The sequence below is a fragment of the Nelumbo nucifera genome, chromosome 4, assembly GCF_055504915.1.
Source record: "Nelumbo nucifera cultivar China Antique chromosome 4, China Antique-T2T, whole genome shotgun sequence".
NCBI lineage: Eukaryota > Viridiplantae > Streptophyta > Magnoliopsida > Proteales > Nelumbonaceae > Nelumbo > Nelumbo nucifera.
This window is the reverse complement of record NC_142652.1, coordinates 63,299-86,058: the sequence shown is the minus strand read 5'-3', so window position 1 is coordinate 86,058 and position 22,760 is coordinate 63,299. Positions and strand designations below refer to the sequence as shown.

At 41.8% G+C, this 22,760-nt stretch overlaps 1 protein-coding gene across 8 annotated transcripts in view; it reads left to right on the top strand.

Annotated features, from left to right (window-relative positions):
* LOC104591951 (uncharacterized) overlaps positions 1-22,760 on the top strand; it is a 104,628-nt gene that overhangs the window by 37,574 nt on the left and 44,294 nt on the right. For all 8 annotated transcript variants that reach the window (XM_088903467.1, XM_088903469.1, XM_088903468.1 and 5 more), the window contains one exon: positions 19,416-19,511. In XM_088903467.1, coding sequence (XP_088759593.1) covers positions 19,416-19,511 — 96 coding nt within the window. The remainder of the gene's footprint in view (positions 1-19,415; positions 19,512-22,760) is intronic.

The window sequence follows — 22,760 nt, the reverse complement described above, 5'->3', positions numbered from 1 at the left end:
TCATCCCTACAGCTGACTGATAAGTTGAGTTGTACCAATATTCTGCCCACGGAAGCCAGTGAGCCCATTGTCTAGGCTTCTCCCCTATGAAGCATCTAAGGTAGGCTTCTAAGCATCGATTAATGACTTCAGTCTATCCATCAGTTTGCGGGTGATAGCTGGTGGATGGGTGTAGTCGGGTTCCTTGCAATCTGAAGTACTCCTTCCAAAATGAACTTAGGAAGGCAGGGTCACGGTCCGAGACAATGGATCTTGGTGTTCCATGCAGTTTCGCCACGTCTCGTATGAAAATGTCGGCCACCATCGCTGCAGTGTAAGGGTGAGGCAAAGCAGAGAAATGGCTATACTTGGTGAGGCGGTCGACCACTACCATGATGACCTCTTTTCCTGTAGAACGAGGGAGTCCTGTGATGAAATCCATGGAGAGGTCTTCCCACACTTGCTCTGGAATCTTGAGGGGTTGTAGAAGGCCCGCGGGTGATTGTGAGGAGTATTTCTGCTGTTGGCAAGTTGAGCATTCTGATACATAGTGCAACACATCCTTGTGCATTCCTACCCAATGGTAGTGGCTGCTGAGTCTTTTTAGGGTCCGTAACACCCCTGAATGTCCTCCCAATGCGGAATCATGAAACAACCTTAGCAGTTCAGTTTTGTGGGTGGAATTTGGAGCAACCACAAACCTACCCTTGAAGAAAAGATCAAGCCCCACAATTTGTAACCCGGAACCTGAGAAGGGTCACTTTTCCACCTTTCCTTGATGTCTTGCAGCTGTGGATCAGATCTGGCTTCTTGCCGTATAGCTTCAAATAAGGGAAAACTAGGCTGAGAGCAGGTTAGTTGGGTCAGCTCTTCTACCCGTGATAAGGCATCAGCTACTTTGTTGGCAGGCCCAGGTTTATACTCGATGTGGTAGTCAAATCCCATTAGTTTACTAAGCCATTTTTGTTGCTCCGGGGTGTGCACCCTTTGTTCTGCTATGTACTTCAAACTTCTTTGGTCTGTCCTGATGATAAATTGGCGTCCCAATAGGTATGCACGCCATTTCTGTACTGCCATTACCACGACCATCATTTCCTTGACATAGGTGGACTGGTTTTGGTGGGCTGCTGAGAGAGCTTTGCTGAAATAAGCAATGGGTTGCCCCTTCTGCATCAGAACGGCCCCCACTCCGACACCCGATGCATCGCACTCTATCTCAAAGGGTTGAGAGAAATCCGGAAGAGTGAGGACTGGAGGGCTAGAGACTGCTGTCTTTAAGTCTTCAAAGGCCCGTTGGGCATCATCAGCCCACCCAAACGAATCCTTCTTTAATAGGCGTGTTAGAGGGGCGGCCATAAGCCCATACCCCTTAATGAAGCGCCTATAATAACCGGTAAGCTCAAGAAAACCCCTGAGAGCCTTTACAGTGGTGGGCTTGGGCCAATTTTGGATGGCACCTATCTTTTCTGGGTCTGCCGTGACCTGGCCTGCAACAACCACTTGGCCTAAGTACCGAATCTGTCTTTGTCCAAAGGAGCACTTTGCCAATTTGGCATGCAACTGGTGCTCTCTCAGAATTGTGAGGGTAAGTTTGAGATGTTTCATATGGGTGCCCCAATCCTTGCTGTAAACCAAGATGTCATCGAAAAATACCAGAATAAATTGCCTTAAGAAAGGCCTGAAGATGTCATTCATGAGGGCCTGAAAGGTGGAGGGGGCGTTGGTAAGACCAAACGGCATAACCAGAAACTCATAGTGGCCATCGTGGGTCCTAAAGGCTGTCTTGTGGATATCAGCCTGGTGAACCCGGATCTGATGATACCCGGACCGCAGGTCCAGTTTGGAGAACACTTGTGCTTCCCCTAACTCGTCCAACAGTTTGTCAATGAGAGGTATTGGGAACTTGTCCTTCACTCTAATCTTGTTCAGGGCCCGGTAATCTACGCAAAACCACCAACTACCATCTTTCTTCTTCACTAGGAGTACGGGGGATGAAAACGGGCTGGTGCTGGTCTGTATATGCCCCTTGTCCAGTAGCTCTTTTACTGCCTTCTCAATTTCCAGCTTTTGGAAATAAGGGTATCTATATGGCCTCACATTGGCTGGTTTGGATTCGGGTAAGAGGGGTATCTAATGGTCATGGGCCCGGGGTGGAGGTAACTGGTTCGGTTCCTTGAATATGTCACCAAACTGATCGAGGATCGATCTTAGGCTCTGGTGTTGGGCTTCAGTAGGTTGGTCACAGTCCTGATTGTTTAAAATTGGAATTGTGGGCCGAATGCCCAAATTCATAAACAAGGGCTGTCCAGTATCCTTGGAGGCTCGTATTATAGAGGCTAAGGTATCACCTCGGGGACTAGGGGGCCGCACCCCTTGCAAATGGCAGGTCTGTCCATTTTGGCAAAAATCCATTGTCATTCTGGCCCAATCACATAGTGCAGGACCTAGGCCACGTAACCAATGGATTCCCAAAATGATATCAGCCCTCAAGAATTCCAATGGGTGAAGATCTACCACGAAATTATGGCCCTATACGAGGATCCTTTCCTTCTTACATACACCATCACATAACATCTGTTTCCCATTAGCCACATGGATTGAAAAGAGAGGAGTGGGGTGTATAGTCATACCTAGTTGCTTTGCCAAACGACAAGTGATGAAATTCAAAGTAGAGCCACTGTCAATCAAAACCATCATAGATCGGCCACCCAATCTTCCTTCTACTCGCATGGACTGAAGAGGGTTGAGGCCCATGAGAGCGTGTAGAGAGATCTCGGCTCCAACCGATTCTGGTTCGCCTGATATCAGCTCACAGTCTTCGAGGTGCTCTGGTTCTGTCCCCTCCGGTGCTCCCTCTGTTTGAAGGAGAAATACTCGCTAGACCCGGCACTTATGGCCCGACCCAAACTTATCATCACAGTTGTAACAGAGGCCCGACCTCATCCCACGAGAGGCGCTTGAAAGGCACAGTGGGCTTGGGCAAAATGGGCTTCTATGGATCCCCAACTTGTTTTTGGGGTTGCTGTTCCACCCGCTGGAGAGCCCTCACATTCGGATAGGATGGCTTGCTAGTCCTGCGCATGCTATCAATCTTCTCTTCTTGCAAGCGAGCCATGCCCACCGCCGCCATGACTGTCGCTGGTCGAAGAGCTCTCACTTCTAGGCGGATGTCTTCTCTGAGACCTCCCACAAAACACCCAACCAAGGCCTTCTCCGGCCATCCGTGTACTCTGGTCGCCATTCTTTCGAACTCGAGCTGGTAGTTTGCTACTGTCCCCGTCTGTTTTAATCAAGTGAGAAGTTCGTCATAATCCACGAACGCTGTCGGCCCAAAACGGATGCACAAAGCTTCCGTGAACTTTGCTCAAGCTACCTGAGGATGGGTTTGTTGATACCACTAAAGCCAGAGAATAGCGTCTCCTTCAAGGTGAATGGAGGCGATAGCGACGCGTTGGTGTGCAGGGGTTTCATGGTACTCGAAGAATCTCTCTGCTCTGAAGATCCAAGGAATGGGATCTCCACCGGAATAGTTGGGAAAATTGATTTTAGTAACCTTTCCGGCGGGGTAACCCCCAGTTCCCTGGCTTTCGGAAACAGAGGCGTCGGCCCCTATTGGCTGACTGGTCTCGCCGGACTGTTGTTGGGAGGCGAGGTTAGAGATGACCACCTTGAGATCCCTGAGTTCGTTCAGTACTTGGTGGAACCCAATCTCAAGTTGGTCGACTCTGTCTTCCATGGTAGAGGATCTTGTCTGCGACATAGCTGGTCTACAACCTTGCTCTGATACCAACTTGGTGAGATACCGCTCACCTCGGAAGCCCCTTCGAGGGTGGCTTAACCTCCTGAAACAGAAAATGGGGAGGAAGAAGAGAAGGGAAGGTAGGAAAAGAGGGATGTAGTGAAAGAGAAAAACAGGGGATATTCATTCATTCCTTCTTTAAAAGAGTAGGGCCTTATATATCTGGCCTACAGGTGTAATCATAGAGGGAATATCCTCTGATTGGCAGAATAACTAACTGATAACAAACTCTGGGAAATATCATGGAGGGAATATCTTCTGTCGACAGAATCACCCTCTCTGTGTGTAACTAATTCTGAGGCTCTATTGCCTGTCCCTGAGGCTCTATCGCCTGTCCTTTCTGCTTCCTTGAGTACTGCTGATGGGTAGTGGCCTGCTCCACTCTCTGTGTTGGGTTAGGGGAAGGTATTTGGGTCCCAACACAGTGAACCCCTGAGTCTATCACCATGGGCTCTTAATGGGCCCAACATTTACATTAAATGGTCCTTGGGTCAAGCCACCTTATAAAAACCCAAGGACTGTGGGCAGATGCAAGATTAGCCCATCAAGTATTACCCTCAATGGTCTTACACTTAACCTCTCAGCCCATAATGATCAAACACTGCCTGACAAGAGATGACCTCTCCCTCGGCTGCAAGGTACAGTGCTGCACTCTCTATTCACATGGATCCCAGGAATTAAAACCTTTTGCAAACATTTTGAAACCATAATATATATATATATATCTCTATATAATTATATTTTGCAAAACAAATTTCAACGGTTGAAATCGACTGCCGGCAGTTTTGGTTTCCATCAGAGAGGGTGCATCCCCGATCATTCACTTTGTCTGACAGAGGGGCTGAACCTGCCACTATGATCACCCACTCAGATGAATTCTTAGACTGTACCAACATACCCAGGTTTTGACCCCTTCTAAAGATCTCACTGATTGGCATATTAAAGACAACCCAATCCAACACCTAGTGTAGTATCATAATCAAGTCTAGGGGTCAGGTGTAACATTCCAGTTTTGCCCATCTATCTCCAAGCTCCAGGGCAATACTGGAATTCTGGTCCGATTCAGGGTTTCAAGAAAACCCACACTGCATGTACCTTAGGTCTCACCCTAACAGCTGAGACAAGCCACCCCAACCAACTTGGCGGCACATCAGTGTCAGCCTTGGCAGGATAAATCTCCCCAGATCTATCCAACGGCTGTGAAGATTCTAAACTAACATGAATCTCATTTGTGTCCAGTTTAAGGGTATTACACAGAAACACACCATAATAACATGAATCAAATATGTACTTTATTCATTTACATTAAATGTCATAATGTACATTATTCTGATTGGAGATAAGGGCATACACTATCTAACAGTTCTCTATGGTTGTGAGCAAAGGGATTTTGGTTGGTGTGCATCAAATTCAATGATATGATAACGACTTACGCCATTCAAGGGGGAGTTTTTGATGTGAAAAAGTGTCAAATGTAGGGGAGATTGTTAGGAAGAAATCTCACATAGGATGGAAATAAGAGAAGCAATGGAATTATATATAAGGATTAGTCTACAACCCAATGGTTTAATTTTTTGGGTTAGAGGTGGTGTGCAACTGTTCACCATGTAGAGTTGGGGAAATTTCAGATATATTTTATTAAGATATTTGGAAAATCTAAAAAATTAGGAAAGTTTCTAGAAACATAGAATTAGTTAATAAACCTTCAAGAGATCATTAGGAAATATAATTGCACATTTAAGGCTGAAAAAAAAGCAATAGTAAAGAACTGTACAAGTCAAATAGGAAAAAATTAAGAGATTGTAATAGGTATGTTTCTCTGTCTACCTTTTGGTCTTTAGCCATCTTCTCTTCGTTATATATGTCAATTACATTCCATTTAGCTTTTGTCCTTATTGTTATTAAATGTTTTGATTAGATTGAGAATACTCTTTTGTAGTTGTATGCATTTTTCTTTTTCTTTTGATTATAGTGACTTAGTAAGTGAATCATATCAATGATTTTAATAAAATATTGAAAAGTTTTTAATAATATTCTAAAATTTTAAACTTAAATATCTAGTCTATCAATGAAATATGAAATATTGCCAACATATTGGCAAAATATCAGGGATATTTGGAAGAAAAAGATTCTTGGAAGATTTTGTGCGCCACCTAGGAAATGAGGATATTTTTCTAAATATCATCGATATTGCGAACCATGTTTATTTTTTGATAATTGAAGAGGAATTTTATTAAGATAATATTAGAACTGTTACAAGCATCTTACTGAGAGGCACGGGGTGCGACCTCCCTTTAAGAGTGAAAATCACATAGAACTATAGATCAATATTGCAAGGTAACCCAGAACAAATGTTCCCTCAAAACCCCTTGTTTAGCAAGATAATTCCCATAGCGTTTGCAAACCTGCTAACCCATTGTATGCTGCTAATTCATGTTTCTTAATAGCTAGCTGGCCTTCTTTGAGAGGTTCTTGTAGCACCAAATGATTGAGTTCGGATCTGTTAACCAACCTACAACAATCTTGGAGTCACCTTCAATTTGAAGGTTCTCAACACCAAGTTGATTAGCAATCTGAATACCTTGTAGAGCTGCCAACAACTCAGCCCTATTTGAGTCTCCTATTCCCATTGGACCTGAGTACAAGGCTAAGATATTATCATCCTTACCTCTCAAAACCCCTCCTATACCTGATGGGCCAGGATTGCCTTGATTGCTTTTATCAAAATTCAGTTTTACACAACCTTCCGACGGTGGAGTCCATATTATAGAAGTCCTTTCCTTCTTGAGGGAGCTATTAGCCACCTTTAGCCAGTTCCTTCTAAAGTCATCAAAGGAGAACAAATGGAAAAATTCTGAAGTTCTCAACCAATGAATTTCCCTTGTTAAGGTACACTCTTTGATATCCAGGAGGCTTTGTTCCTTTTCTTGAAAAATTCTTTTATTTCTTTCCTCCCAAATTGTTTCCACATAATCCTTCATCTTTTTGTGGGCCATACAAAAACCGAAGGGTTGAAAAGCAGACTTACATTAGTGGGTGAATTCCACTTGCAACCAAATAAGGAAAAAATCCAATCCCAAATAGCAACAACAAAGGAGCAGGAAATTAGTAAGTGGAAGCATTCTTTTTTTTTTTTTGGATCAATAACACTTTCATTAAATCCTCAATAGAAGATTTACAAGAGGAAGACAAACATACTTATCTTCCAAGAGCAACAAAGAACCTCAAGAAAGGGAAAAGAAGAAGAAAAAAAAAGACACTAAAGGTATTGCTTAGCTCAAAACAGTGAATCCCCTTCAATTATGAGTTTCTTGATGTTCAACTCCTTAGCTTTCCGGACTCCTTCCATAACTGCAAAGATCTCAGCTCTAAGGGTGTCACCCACTCCAATTGGGCCTGAGAACATGTCAGAAATGACCCCATTTTCATCCCTAAAAACACCCCCAATCTCCGATTGTCCCGGATTTCCCCTACTACATCCATCAAAGTTTAATTTCAAGAATCCACCAGGTGGAGGGGTCCAAGCCACACTCATTACTGACTTGGTCTATTTGCAATTTGCAATTTCACCCCACTTCCTCAACATGTCATCCACAGTGTAATCTGGGAATAGTTCCAAAGATTTCAGCCACTGTACCGCCCTAATATGTATGATAGCCCTCAGATCTGCTGCTCCTCTCTGAGCTTCTGAGAATATCCTGGAGTTTCTTTCTTCCCACTGTGTCTAACATATTGCAGCCCTTAGTCCTCTCCACATTGTCCTTTCCCTTTTTATCCGCCACTTGAAAAAGGAAGGGGAGAAAAGGCCCTGCAAGTCTGATGGGGGATTCCAGCTACATCCAAATAGGGAGAAAGCCCAATCCCAAATTGACATCGCAAAATGGAAAGACACCAGTAGGTGAAAACCAGTCTCCCCATCCGCTTTACACAGAACACACCACTGAGGTGACAAGCAAGTATTGGGTGTCTTCTTTTGGAGTAGATCACCAGTGTTGATTCTTTCCAGATAGGGTTCCCAACAAAAACTACCAACCCTAGGAGGTATTGCTCTACACCAAACCTCACCAATAGGGAAAGGGGGGAAGATAGGACTGGTGGATTGACTTAAGACTTTGAAAAACGCAGCACAAGAAAAGATGCCATTGGGGGTAGGTGTCCAAATTCTAGAATCTGCCCTAGTGGGGTCTAAGACAACGTTATCAAGAAGTGCAATAAGGCTCGAAATACTGTCGAAGTCTGAGTCCCTCAAATCCCTTCTTAGACCAAAGTTCCACCCAATCCTAGAAGTGGAAGAGGACGGGGTGGTGAAAGACGAGATTGGCTCATTTTTCAAATAAGAAAGAGCATACAAAGACGGAAACTGATCCTTTAGAGGGTCACTCCCCACCTAGGTTTGTTCCCAAAATTTTATGGAGTTACCGGAATTCAAGTCATACCTGATATTAGGGGAGAAAATTGGTAGCAGGTCATAAATGGCTTTCCAAGGAGAATTGCTTGTGGTCCTAGCTCTGATTCCAGCATCCCATCCATTGTGCTCCAGCCCATGTATACTTGCCACTATTCTAGCCCATAGCTTCTCCTTCTCCATAGGGAACCTCCACAACCACTTCCCCAACCGAGTCATATTCCTTCTCCTAATACTCCCATGCCCCAAACCACCACAAGTCTTACTCCTACACACTATCTCCCAACTAACTCTATGATCCCTCTTCTCCTCTCATGGCTCCCACAGGAAATCTCTCATTAGCTTCTCTAATCTGTTAGCAACCTTCACTGGGATTTTAAACACCGACAGGAAGAAGATGGGTAAGTTAGCAAGCGTGGCCTTAATTAGTGTAATTCTCCCACCAAGAGAGAGGTAGTTCTTTTTCCAGGATACCAGTTTTTTTTCAAACCTTTCCACTACCGGGTTCCAAAAGCTCTCTCTCATGGGATTATCACCTAATGGCAACCCTAAGTAGTTCAAAGGCCACCCCGAGACTTCACACCCCAACACTTCAGCACTCTCCCTGATCTCTCCCTCCTTCAAATTCACCCCCACTACACAGTTTTTCCCAAGGTTAACCTTTAAGTTGGACATTTGCTCAAACAGTTGTATCACCGACTTCAAGTTCCTGATAAAGCTCACATTACCACCTTCACAAAACAGAATCGTGTCATCAGCAAACTGTAAGTGAGTGAGGGGGGTTTCCACCCTCCCAACTCTCCAGCCTCTAATGAGCCCCCTAGAATCTGCTCTGTGAATCAGTTTCCCCAAAACCTCCGCAATTAGAATGAACAAGAAAGGAGAGAGGGGGTCTCCTTCTCTTATACCCCTACTGGCTGGAAGAAATCTACCACTGTCCCATTCACTAGCACTGAATAATGACAATTCTGGACACAGCCCATGATCCACTTACACCATCTAGCCCCAAACCCAATTTTAGTCAAAACTTTCCTCAAGAAATCCCAGTCCACCAAGTCATAAGCCTTTTCCAAGTCAAACTTACAGACCACTCCCTTCTTCTTATCCCTCTTAAAGTTCTCCACACTCTCATTAGCAAGTGGAAGCAGTCTTCACCCTTATCTTTGCAAAGAATACACCAGCTAGGGGACAAGCACATAAAAGGCTTCTTTTTTTGTAGGCAGTCTAGAGTATTGATTGTCCCATAAAACACTTCCCAACAAAACAAGATAATTTTGGGGGGAATAGGCTTAGCCCAAAGCTCCTTTACTGGAAAAACCGACTGAGGGGAGGAAGAATAGAGGGCTTTCAAAAAGGAGGCACAAGAAAAGGAGCCTTTTGGGTGTGTGGGGGGGGGGGAATCCTCTCGTCTGACTGTAAAGGATCCAAACAAACATTATCAAGAATCATAAGAAGTTAAGTTCAGCATCTCTCAAGCCTTGATGGAAACCAAAACCCCAATTTAAAGACAAAGGCAAAAGGAGGAGAGAAGGAAATTAGAAACAACCTTATTCTAAACAAAGAAATAGAGTAGAGAGAAGGGAAAAGGTATTTTAAGGCTGAATTTCCCACCCAGACATCCTCCCTCTTTCCAAGGTTCTTCTCCACAACTACTTACCTAACAAAGCTGTATTCTTCAAGACCAAATTTCCTATCCCCAATCCACCTTCTTCCTTACTTCTACACACTATATCCCACCTTATTAAGTGATCCTTCTTCTCTTCCCCTTCTCCCATAGGAAATTCCTCATTAGCTTCTCCAATTTCTTTGCCTCCCTAGAGGGTATTCTAAAAACAGAGAGATAATAAACTGGCAAGTTAGCTAGGGTGGCTCTTAACAACGTTACTCTACCTCCGAGAGAGATATAGTTCTTTTTCCAAGTAGCTAATCTTTTTTCAAACCTCTCTAGGATTGGAGTCCAAAAACTACTTTCCTTCGGGTTAGCACCTAAAGGGAGGCCTAGGTAAGACAGAGGCCAAGAAGCCACTTGACAATTTAAGCACTCAACAACAGACTCAATGACCCCTTCATCCAAATTTATTCCCACTACACAACTCCTATCCAGGTTTATTTTTAGGTTAGAGACAGTTTCAAAGTTAACTTATCAAGCTCTTTAGATTCCTCACTCTCTATAGGTCACCCCCTTATTGAAGATATTGATATCATCCACAAATTGGAGATGGGTAACCAGGACATTATTCCTACCTATCCTCTAACCTTTTATTACCTCTTCCCTATCAGCCTTAGAAAGTAACCCATTGAGAACATCTGCTACAAGAGTAAATAGAAAGGGGGAAAGGGGGTCACCTTGCTTTAGTCCTCTAGTAGCAGTAAAGAAATCCTTCACCACACCATTTACCAACATTGAAAAATGACAGGAGCTGATGCAACCCTTCACCTACTTACACCACCTGTTACCGAAGCCACAATTCCTAAGAATCTCTAACAAGAAACTCCAATCCACTAAATCATTTCTCTAAATCCAATTTACAAACCATCCCTTGCTGGCCAGACCTCTCATTTCCTACACACATTCATTGGCTATTAAAATTTGATAAGTTATTTGTCTTCCCTACACAAATGCCCCTGGGGCTTGACTTATTAATTGGAGTAACACTGCTTTTAGCCTCAAGTTTGAAACCATAACCAGAATTTTGTAAATACTCGTCACCAAACTAATTGGCCTGAAATCTTTGGGATGTGTTGCATCTAACTTCTTAGGAACTAGGGCTAGAAAGGTTGCATTAACTCCAAGGCTCACTATATGTTTATTTGCAAATTCAATATTGCGAACCATGTTCCTCTCTACACAACAGTCAATGATAGTTTAGAGAGTTTAATCAAGAGTTTTTAGAGTCTAAAGGCTCCTAAAGTTGACTCCATCACCATTTTTTTTGTTCAATAACAAATAACTTTCATTAAAATATGAAAATTAAGTACAAGAATAAGGGGGGAGATAAGCTCTCTTAACTCTCCCACCAAAAGAAGCAAAAAAAAAAAATACACATGAGCCCACAACAAAGCATCCCTATTTACCCCTTTTTTAGCTAACCCATTAGCAAAGGAGTTAGCCCTTCGTTTTACCCAATTGAACTTGACTTCAATATCCTTTGTCAACCATTTGAATTTCCTCTTTTCATTGCTGTAATTCCAAAATCCAGTTAACTCTTCCTATGACCAGTCCACCTGAAGGAAGGTGAGATCCATAATATGGATGGCCGAACTATGCTAGATGGTTGGGCAAAATTTCAAAAATTTCTTTCAACCTTCCGGGAATTGTATTCCCTAGTTTCTGAAAAATTGCATTTTTCTAGGATCATTCTTGCACTGAAACCAGATCAGATTTGAAATCGAAAGGAGGGAGATGTATACCTGATATGGATTCAATAGATGTGTCTCCCAAAGTGGTAGTTCATGCTCAAATTGAATCCCAAAACCAGTTTCCACTGAAGATGGTGCAGCTTGGAATGAAGCCGGTTCAGCAACGCAGTTTTCAGTAAACCTGCAATACAACTGTATGGATCAAACTAGGGAGGTGAGCATGAAACTTCTCTGAATTTTTCTTTTAAAAATCAAAGATAGAACTGATCAAAATCAGTCCAAGAAACTAGAGATCGTACTAGGGTTTCAGGGTGGCAAGAGTAGAGAGGGAGAGAACTAAAAGCAGAGTTATCTGGAGCAGTTCGATCTCCTCTTCTCTTAATCCTTAAGGAACACCTCTCTTAATCGAATTAGGAGGTTTGTAATCCAAATCTTTATTTGGATTTGGACTCTATCAGTGGATAGGTCTCATCTTCTTATGAGAATGGGTGCTCCAAACCCATATTCGCCCATGCCACATGACTGCTTAAGCTGTCATGTGACATCTTGATTAATCCCATTAATCATGGGCCTTAGGCCCATTAAGCAAGTGGCTTACATCCTAAGATAGTTGCTGGCCCATTTAGGTTCAATTTGTATGGCGTGGGACCCCAACAATGACTTCACATAAGCCCACTTGGGTTTGGCCCAGCCTCTGTGAAAAGGCTTGGCCGAATTCACTATTAAATGCAGTGAACCCCTGAGTCCATCAGTATGGGCTCAAAATGGGCTCAACATTTACAGTTAAATAATCCCTGAGTCCAACCATCCTATGAAGGCCCAAGGATAATGGACTTAAGTAAGATATAGCCCATCAGGTAAACAACCCTTAATGGTCTCTTACACTTAACCTCTCAGCCCACAATGATCAGACACTACCTGACAGGGAAGGACCTCTTCCCCGATTGCAAGGTGCAGTGTTGCACTCTCTGCTCGGATGGGTCCTAGGAATTAAAACCTTTTTGCAAACACTTTTCTTGAAACATAATATATATATCATATAAATATATTTTGCAAAACAAATCTCAAACATGGTTGAAATCGATTGCCGGCAGTTTTGGTTTCCATCAGAGAGAGTGCAGTCCCGATCATTCACTTTTTTTTGATAAATAACAAAGTCTTTTATTAGTAGTTATTAATAAAGAAAAATACAAAGGGAGGGGTAAAAACTCTTAACCCTCCCAAGGAAGCAGTTCAGATTACAATGTTGCCCAAAACAAATTAGCTCTTCCCACCCCTTGTTTGGCCAATGAATCTGCCAAGGAATTGGTGCACCTCTTAGTCCATTGAAACCTGACTTCCATATTTTGTATGAGATATCTAACGTTCTTCTTTTCATTCAAAAACTTCCACAAACTAGAATCACCTTTCATTAACCAGTTGATAGTCAACTTAGAATCACCATCCACTATCAGGTTTTTGATATTTAACTCTTGAGCTCTTTTTAACCCTTCTATAACTGCCGATATTTCATCTCTAAGAGAGTCCCCCCCCATCCAATAGGACCAGAATACAATGCGATAATTCGACCTTCATCATCCTTGAAAGCTCCCCCTATACTCGACAAACTTGGATTTCCTTCGCTACTACCATCAAAGTTTAATTTAGTGAATCCTGAAGCTGGAGGGGACCAAACTGGGTGAAATACATTCTTCCTTGGAACTGACGAAGCCACTTATTTCCATTTCTTGATGATATCTCCTTCTGAATAGTTTTCAAAAATTTGCAAAGTCTTAGCCCACTGAATCACCCTTATAGAAATTAATTCAGTGATTACACCTTTATTTCTTTCTTTCCCATGAAAGGTCCGTTGGTTCTTTTCCTCCCAGACTGTCCAACATACAACTGCTCTTACACATCTCCATAGAATTTTCCCTCTCTTCTTCAGCCCCCTAAAAGTAGTAGAATGGAATAGGCTTTGTACATTTGAGGGGGCGGTCCACTTGCATCCAAAAAGGTAGAAAAACCAACACCAGATTTCTGAAACAAATGGGCAAGAAACTAGTAAGTGATAACAATTTGTGGAAAAATAAAAGGAAGAGAAGAATAAATGTAGAGGGAGAGAAGAAGAAATACTTTTGTATTGATAATGTGTTGATAAAACATGTTGAGCATACAACTTAAATAAGAAAAGATAGGAGAGACAAACTCCTAGGATCTCTCTCAATTACTCCTAGAATCTCTCTCAATTAGGGATTGATTAAATCTTTCCCTTAATCCTAGGATATGACTTTCCTTATTTTATTCAAATCTAATCTTTCCTAAATTTATTCAAATCTGTAATCAATCAAATCAAATCTTTCTAAATTTGCAGCAAATCATATCTTTCTTAATTTGCCGCAAATCATATCTTGTCGACACAATTCTCACCATTCTTCGTACAAAGGATGCACCAGTGTGGGGATAAACACCAATTAGGCCTTTTTCTTTGAAGTTAGTTGCAAGTGTTACACTTTTCAAGGAAAACATCCCAACAAAATGCACTAACTCTAGGAGGAATTGGTCTACCCCATACTTCCAAAACTAGAAAAGGGATTCCAAAGACAGGTTGGGAATGAGCTAGTTCTTTGAATAAGGAGGAACATGAGAAAACACCTGAAGGAGGAGTCCAGATCCTACTATCCCTCCTAAGGGGATCAATAGACACCCCCTCAAGAATTTTTAGCACGTCAGCAATGAGGTTCAATTCCGGGTCCCTAAGGGCCCTTCTAAAACGCAAATTCCAATCAATGGATGAATTAGAGGAGGTAAAAAAAGTGGAGACTAGCTCATTTTTAAAACGTGATAGAGAATACAAGGAAGGGAAGAGCTCTTTCAACGAAGTGTCTCCCACCCAAACATGATCCTAAAATTTCACAAGGTTATCAGAGCACATATCATACCTGATTAGAGGAAGGAAAGAAGGAAGGATGGCATGAATTGATTTCCAAGGAGAAGCTTCCGTAACCCTTGCTGAAACTCCGGAGTCCTAGCCATCCGCCGCTTCCCCATGAATACTTAAGACAACTTGAGCTCATAATTTATCCCTTTCCAAAGTCAATCTCTAAAGCCATTTCCCTAGCAGAGCTTCATTTTTTTTTTTTTTTTTTTTTTCTGCAAATTGCCTAAAGCAAGCCCACCATCATTTTTGGTTTTGGTAACTATATCCCACCTGACCCTATGACCTTTTTTCTCCTCTCTTGGTTCCCATAAGAAGTCTCATTAACTTCTCCAAAATTCCACATATTCCTTCAGGCATTTTAAACATCGACAAAAAGTGCACAGGCATATTTGCCAATGTAGATTTAATTAGAGTTATTCTGCCTCCTATGGATAGGTAATTTTTCTTCCAAGATGCTAACCTCTTAGTGAATCTCTCAATCACTAGGTTCCAGAAACTCTTTTTACTTGGGTTATCCCCTAGTGGCAGCCCCAAATAGATCAAAGGCCATTGAGTAATCCCACATTCCCAAGTTCGGGCTCTATCCTCCACCTCACTTTCACTCAAAGTAATGCCAATCACACAAATCTTGTCTAAATTAACTTTAAGATTAGTCACCTGTTCAAACATTGATCACTTGCTTTAAATTACTCACTCACCCAGATTTTGTACCAGTAGCCGTCAGCACAAAGGTTGAGAGATCTTGGAACATTTTTAGGTTTCACACCGACGACCTTCATGTCACTGCTCTCAAGTCTACCATCTTGAAAGATAGGAGAGAACCACCTATAAATGGAAAGGAAAACCCAAAAGCTTCAACTTGAAACTCCCATCGCCATTGTTACTGCATTAGCCAATGGGCACCAGTTCTCTATTGTTACAAAACCCTCACTTGTTTCTATGGTTTTGAAGTCCATTCTCCCTCTCCCCACATCCATTACAACTTTTCTGTCATTGAAGGGGATTAATATCACAGTATGACGAGTACCAAGCTTGGATGTCACCTCTTCGAGTAATCCTTTCCAGTCGTTTACTTCCTTCTTTGCCGACAAGATTAATCTTCACTCCCAACTTCCTTTCTCCCCCTCCAATAAGATCTTTGGTTCTGGTATTGTATGAGACATCGCCATTGAGTCTGTATTTTCTTCACTTTCATTTAACCCCAACCTCTCTAATTGTTTCCTTCTCTCAGTTATTTCTTCCTTTCCCAGTACTGCTGTCATTTTTTTTGGTTCCTTTACCTCTTCCTTCTTTCTCACAGCCATTCTCCGGTGAAGTTCGTTTGCTATCATACTCCAGCCTTGCAGACTGTTGCCTTCTGGTATGATGATCCTTTGTTTTTTTTGTTGCTCAAAACTTTCCTCCAAAACAATGAACCATCCATTGGAGTTTCTCTTTCTCTCAGCAAAATATTCTCTCAACTGCCTAAGGGTACTCTCCCATGGCCTACCCCAACTTACATTTATTGCTCCGTCTAGGAAGCTCTGGAACCACGATACAACTTCACCCAACAACAGTATCGTTCCTCTTCTTCTTTCCCTTATCTTTATCTTAAGATTCTTTTAGTATACAATTTCTTCCATCAAGAACCATTTTCTCTTTGCTGTAATCACTTTTCTCCATTTTCCAGCTGTTGCGAATCCTTCGTTCTTCTCCATTTCGCAACTTTTGGGAGTGTCCTGATCATTCACTTTGTCCGACAAAGGGGCTGATCCTGTCACTATGGTCACCCACTAAAGTGAATTCTCAGGCTGCCCCAACATTCCTAGGTTTTGACCCCCAAAGGATCTCACTGATTGGCAAATCAAAGATAGCCCGATCCGACACTCAGTGTAGTACCATAATCAAGTATAGGGGTTATGTATAGGGGTTATGTGTAACAGGAAAATGGTTCGGGTTCAATGCTTCAAACAAACACACACTACGTGTGCTTCAGGTCTAACCCTAGTAGCCGAGACAAGCTGCCCCAACTTTTTTGGCAGCACATTAGTGTCAGCCTTGGCAGGATAAACTCCCCAAGTCTATCCAATGGCTGAGAACATTCTAAACTAACACGAGTCTCATAAGTGTCCAGTTTAAGGGTAATTACACAGAAACACACCAATGATAACATGAAACAATTATGTACTTTTATTCATTTACAATAAATGTATCTGTACATCAATCTGATTGGAGCTAAAGGCATACACTGTCTAACAACCCCCACTTGCACTTAGGTCCAATCTGGTACAAGCCTCAGTCCCATACTGCCCACATGTTTCTCAAACACTTTCTGTGTCAGTGGCTTAGTCAATAGGTCTGCCACATTCTCCGCTGATGCTACCTTCTGAATCTGGATGTCCCCTCTACCAACAATTTCCCGTAGTATGTGATACTTCCTCTCGATGTGCTTGGACTTCGAGTGGGCTCTTGGCTGCTTAGCCCGAGCAATGGCTCTGGTGTTGTCGCACAACAGTGGAATGGGTGATGTGCTGGATGGAACAACTCCTAATTCGTGGATGAACTTCTTCATCCAAACTGCTTCCTTGGCAACTTCACTTGCGGCAATGTACTTGGCCTCAGTCGTGGAATCTGCTGTGGGCCCTTGTTTGCTGCTCTTCCAGCTAACAGCTAACTGCACAGGACCTCATCATAAAGTTGTAACCAGATGTAGACTTTCTATCATCTGGGTTTGACTGGAAGTCGGCATCAGTATACCCGACCATCTGTAGTGAACTACCATTGAAGACAAGACAATATTCTTTAGTCCTCCGTAGGTATTTGAGTATGTTTTTCACAGCGGTCCAATGCTCCTGTCCTGGGTTTGACTGGTATCTACTTACTACACTAATAGGCTGAGCAATGTCTGGGCGAGTGCACATGGCAATCCATTTGCCAAATCTCATAGGCATAGTGTGCTGCTATAGCTAATAGAATCCAAAAGGATTTAAGCATGGCCATGGGCGAAAAGGTTTCCTCGTAATCAACTCCTTTTTGAGTGTACCCTTTCGCTACTAGACGAGCTTTATAGGTCTTAACCTTTCCATCAGGGCCCTTCTTCCTCTTGTAGATCCATTTGAAACCAATTGCTTTTACCCCAGGGGGCGGATCTACGAGAGTCCATATTTCGTTGGTTTCCATTGAGTCCATCTCGACTTTCATGGCATTTACCCACCTCAAGGAATCTATGTCCAACATAGTTTTCGTATAAGTCACTGGGTCTTCCTCACTGTTCGTAGCTTCCATCAAGTTACTTTCTTGATCATAGCCGTAATGCACTGGAAGTCTAGATACCCGGGTAGATCTTCTAAGTTGGGTATTATCTGGGTTCTGTGGGACATCTCCCACTACTCCTAAGCTCTCTTCATCAAGAACAATTTCCTGACAATGATTGTTCAAGATGTATTCTTCTTCCAAGAATTAGGCATTTCGACTAACAAACACCTTTTGTTCTCTTGGGTTATAGAAAAGATACCTTACAGATCCTTTGAGGTGGCCTATAAATAGGCAACGACTGGTCTTGGATTCCAATTTGTCTGCACTTGTTCTTTTAACGTGTGTTGGACAACCCCAAATCTTTAAGTGTCTTACACTTGGTTTCTTGCCGGTCCAAAGCTCATAAGGAGTCTTAGGAACTGATTTGGTTGATACCCGGTTCAACACGCAAATTGTAGTCTCCAATGCGTTCCCCAAAAGAATATAGGTAGTTTTGAATGAACGAGGAGTGATCAGACCATAATTAATAGAGTCCGATTTTTTCTCTTTGATACACCGTTTAATTGTGGTGGAGCAAGGAGGAGACAACTGTGATATAATCCCATTGTCCTTTAGGTAGTCCCTGAATTCGTTGGAGAGATATTCACCTCCTCGATCTGATCGAATGGTTTTGATGTGTCTCCCGAACAGTTTCTTGACTTCTTGTCTAAACTCCTTGAACCTTTCGAAGGATTTAGACTTATGTCTCATTAGGTACATGTAACCATACCGAGAATAATCATCGGTGAAAGTTATGAAACAACAATGCTGGTTTCGTGTCCTAACATTTATGGGATCACATACATCGGTATGTATTATATCAAGTGTGCCTGTAGATCTTTCAGGCTTACCTGTAAATGGCTGTTTTGTCATCTTACCTTGGGCTATCTCATAGAGGCATTCCTAGGTAATTCAGAGGCCAAATGGACACCACACAACCCAAAATACCTGCACACTCTACTACCTCCCCCTCCATATTGGTTCCAACTATACAACTTTCAAATTAATTGTTGTTCACTTTTCTGATTCAATCAATAAAGCTTTGAAATTCTTAATGCTTTCTATATCTAAATAACTATATATTATTTTTCATCCTTCTTGTTCTTCCATTAGATTACTGGCAAGTAAATTTTATATTTCTACTAGGCTGCTGTTTTGAGGAGTTTTGTTGCATTTCTATTGGCAACTCTTTAGTTTCTTACAGTCTAACCCTAAAAAGTGAACCCTAGATGGAACATTGGCTTTTAACATTTAGGTCTCAAGGGAAAGGATCATTGATGCCCCTGAGCAGTGAGCTGTGCTACATTGGAGGATTTAACTGAGAAAATATAATGGGCCTTGCCTTCCATGCTCTAATTTTGCTGCCTTCCATATCTTACATACATCTAAGTCCTTTTTTTGTAATAAATATATGTCTAAGTCTTGATTTACGACAAAAGTGGTGTTAACAATTTTTAATTTGACATCAGTAAGTTTGAATATAAGTCTGCAAATGGATTAAATTGTGGTTTTTCTTTTTCTATTGAATTGAGCATTCTCATATTCTTCATTTCTTTGTGATTAATACTCATTCTAGTAACTATCTTCCTCTGGTTCTGGACTGACTGGTTGAGCTCTCATTTAGACTTCTAGGGGCTTGTTTTAAAGTAACTTGAGTTATGAAATTTGTTGTTTTGCAGTCTGCAACATGGATGACAATTATTGTCCCAACTAGCATGACAGCTTATCTTTATCTATACTCCCATGGAGAAGTATCATTGGCTGCCTCACAACCAGTATAGTATCTGCCTGCTCTCTCAAGTCTCAATTATAAATTATGGGTTTTCTTTATATGAAATATTTTTCTGGATCCTTCTAACTTCTTGCTTTTAATTTATGACATAATAAAGTTTTGATTTGACCTATTCTGGACTAGATTTCATATTTTGTGCAGGATAGAGAAATTGCATATCAAATTCCAGTTGCTAATGTGTGTGGAAGATTTATAAAAGATTAGGAAAGAAAGGATTGATCTATAAACTTGATATTGATAAAGCATACAATAAGGTGGACTGATATTTTCTCTTGAAGGTTATGAGAATGCGTGGTTTTGAGGAAAAGTGGTGCAAGTGGATATTGGGTTGCCTTGAGATTTGTCATTACTCGGTCTTGGTGAATGGGCCAGTACTAGATTTTATCTTGACATTTGTGCTCTTAGACAGGGTGACATTCTTTCTATCTTGGCATATGAAATATCTAGAATTACCCCTAGGAGCAAGCCCAAAAAAAAGAGCATAGATTTGGACCCCGGTGATTGAAAGAGTGTCAAAGAGGCTAGCCACTTGGAAGAAGGGGTATGCTACCTTTGGGGGCATGATTACCTTAATTAGGTTAACATTGGCAAATCTCTTGGTTTACTACATGTTAATTTTTAAGATAACATGGGTGGTTAAGCAAATAGAAAAATTGATGAGAGACTTTTTGTGGATGGTAGGGGAGGGGAAGAAGGATCACCTAATTAATTGGGAAATGTGAGTAGATGTAAGAGGCATGGGGGGTTGGGAATTGGAAATATTGGAAAGAGGAATTTGGCATTGTTGAGAAATTGGCAGATAGGAATAAGTTATGGTATAAGGTGGTGATCAACATTCATGGGCAATTGGGAATTGATGGGAGGTTGGGCTGATCAGAACCGGTACGACGACTTCTCCTTGGAAAGCTATTCATTCCATTCTACCTTTTTTGCTTTCACATATTTCAACCCCCCATGGTCCGTGCTACTTTTTTTCCTTACACATAACTCGGAATTGATAGTCCAAGTGGGGAACTACTTTTGGGGCCTAGAGTTAATTAGGGGGGACTTGGGACTTGGGCGTCTATGTTTCCAGTTGTTGAGAATTGAAGAGTCGCTTTTAAGAGGAAAAAAGTGTTGAAGATTAAAGGGAAAACTGAGAGTCAGGTCAGGGAGATTTTGAGAGGGGACAATGGAAGTAAGAAGAAGATCAAAACAGTTGAAGAGGAGCTGTTTGCTGGTTTCATTGTTGACAGTCCTAATGGTGCAACTGGTGTGGCTGGTTCATCAATGGGGACTTGTGTTCTTTGTTGTGGTGAGTCTACTGTGGTGTACGATGTCTCTGCTGTTTGGGACGATGCTTTCAAGCCATGTCAAGAAGCTAGCCCTTATTTAGTGGAGCTGCGTTTGAGAGGTACAGAGGAAGCTGAAGGGATGGATTCGCGTTTGGGGGACAGTAAGAACTAATCGGATGTCATTTTGAAGACCAACAAAATTGTTGGGGTTGAAGAAGGTGACCTAATTGCAGAAGCAAATGACAGGTATGGCGAGCTTTCACCTATTTCTCCAGTTCGTTTTGAGGAGGTTGTGGTCGGTAAGTTGGGTGTCGATCTAGGTCGCAGGAGGAAATTGGAGAAAAGATGTGAATCTATTGAGGATGGTTTGGTTCCTATGAAGCATAGGGCTTCTAGTAAGACACATATTGTTCACGTAACTAAAGTTTTTTCTAGACTGAAGCTCGGCCTGGTTGGTGCTGGTTCTACAAAAAAATTTAAGAAAGTTTACAAGAGAAAGGGCATGAAGACGAAATCATTGGAGTTAGTTGATCCTGATGGAGGAGTACCGAATTATCATCCGATTTCAGCTTCAGATATGATTAACACTCAACAACAAGCCAAGAATATTGAGGAAGGGAATGAAGCTGATGTGAGGATAGTTGGCACGATTTCATGAGAAAAAGCATAGAAGGTTGGACCAGTTATTGAGAAAATTGCTGAAAAAAAATGAAGTTGGAAAAATTTTAGTCTTTTCTGTTTGGGAGGAGAGGCATTTTTTCGAAAAGCCATTGAAGAGTTTGAGAGAAGGGAGGAGAGTCTAAAGAAAGTTATTTGTGGGGGAAGGAGGAGAGGCTTGGAATGAAGCAAAAGATGGGAGTGAGAATGGGTATACGGAGGAGTCATGGTGGTTGGCTCATGTCTTGCCTGTTTTGTTTTTGTTTTTGGTTGTGTTTGTTGTTTTGGGGTCTAGGTGGAACGGAGTGTTGGGTATTAGGTTTGAAGGTTCTCTTTGAAGGCTGTTATGATATTGAGTCATGTCTGTGTTGGGGTCTCCTCTTCTTCATGGGTGACTGCTTGTTACCTCTCTCTTGTTCGCTTTTTTCTCTTTTAATAAATTTTCTTTTATTATAAAAAAACATACTTGGGTGGGGCAGTCCTCTTTAAATGAGCAATTTTTTCCTTATATTCTTTGTCCTCCTATAAAGGGGAGGACCAGGAGGTGGTATGCTAGTATTTAGGTTTATCATTCCTTCTTCTACAAACAATGGTTTTAGTTGGGACTTGGGCTTTAGAAGGGGTATAAGGGACTCAAATTTCAAAACTTCCTTTTTTTTGCTTGGACTCTTAAATGTCCCAGATGGTGTGTTCTAGCCTTCTAGGACCTACTTAAATTGGATGATCAGATGTGGACTCTATCTCCCTCAGGCTCCTTTTCTTTTGCTTCATTTTTCAAAAATTTAATTGAATCCCATCTGACCTTACAACCTTTTCCAGTTAATGAGATTTGGTGAAGACCCGTCCTGCCTAAAATCTATGCCTTTTATTAGGAGCTTATCCATTGGAAAATTAGCATGTGTGACTTGCTGCAGAAAAGGAGACCTTACTTTCTCCTTATTGGTGTGTTCTTTGCAAAGCAATTGGTTAGCCCTTCTTCCATTTAATACTCTCCTGTCTATTTCTCTCTGGTGTTTGGGCTTGGCTTTTCTCTCTTTTTGGGTGCAGGTGGAGTCCTCCAGATCATATGCAAGACTTATTTGTTCCCCTCAAGTTGGAGTGTATATGTTGTATAGCTCCAACTTGTGACATGTGAGTCATCTAACCCCAGTTGCAACCCTTGGTGAACAACTAAGCTAGTTTGATCCTCTAACCTCACATAGGGTGTAATGATCTCTCCACTTGAGACATTTTCCCTAACAAGGTGATAGTCTACCTTTGTGTATTTAGTTCTTTTGTTAAATACTATATTAGAGGAGATA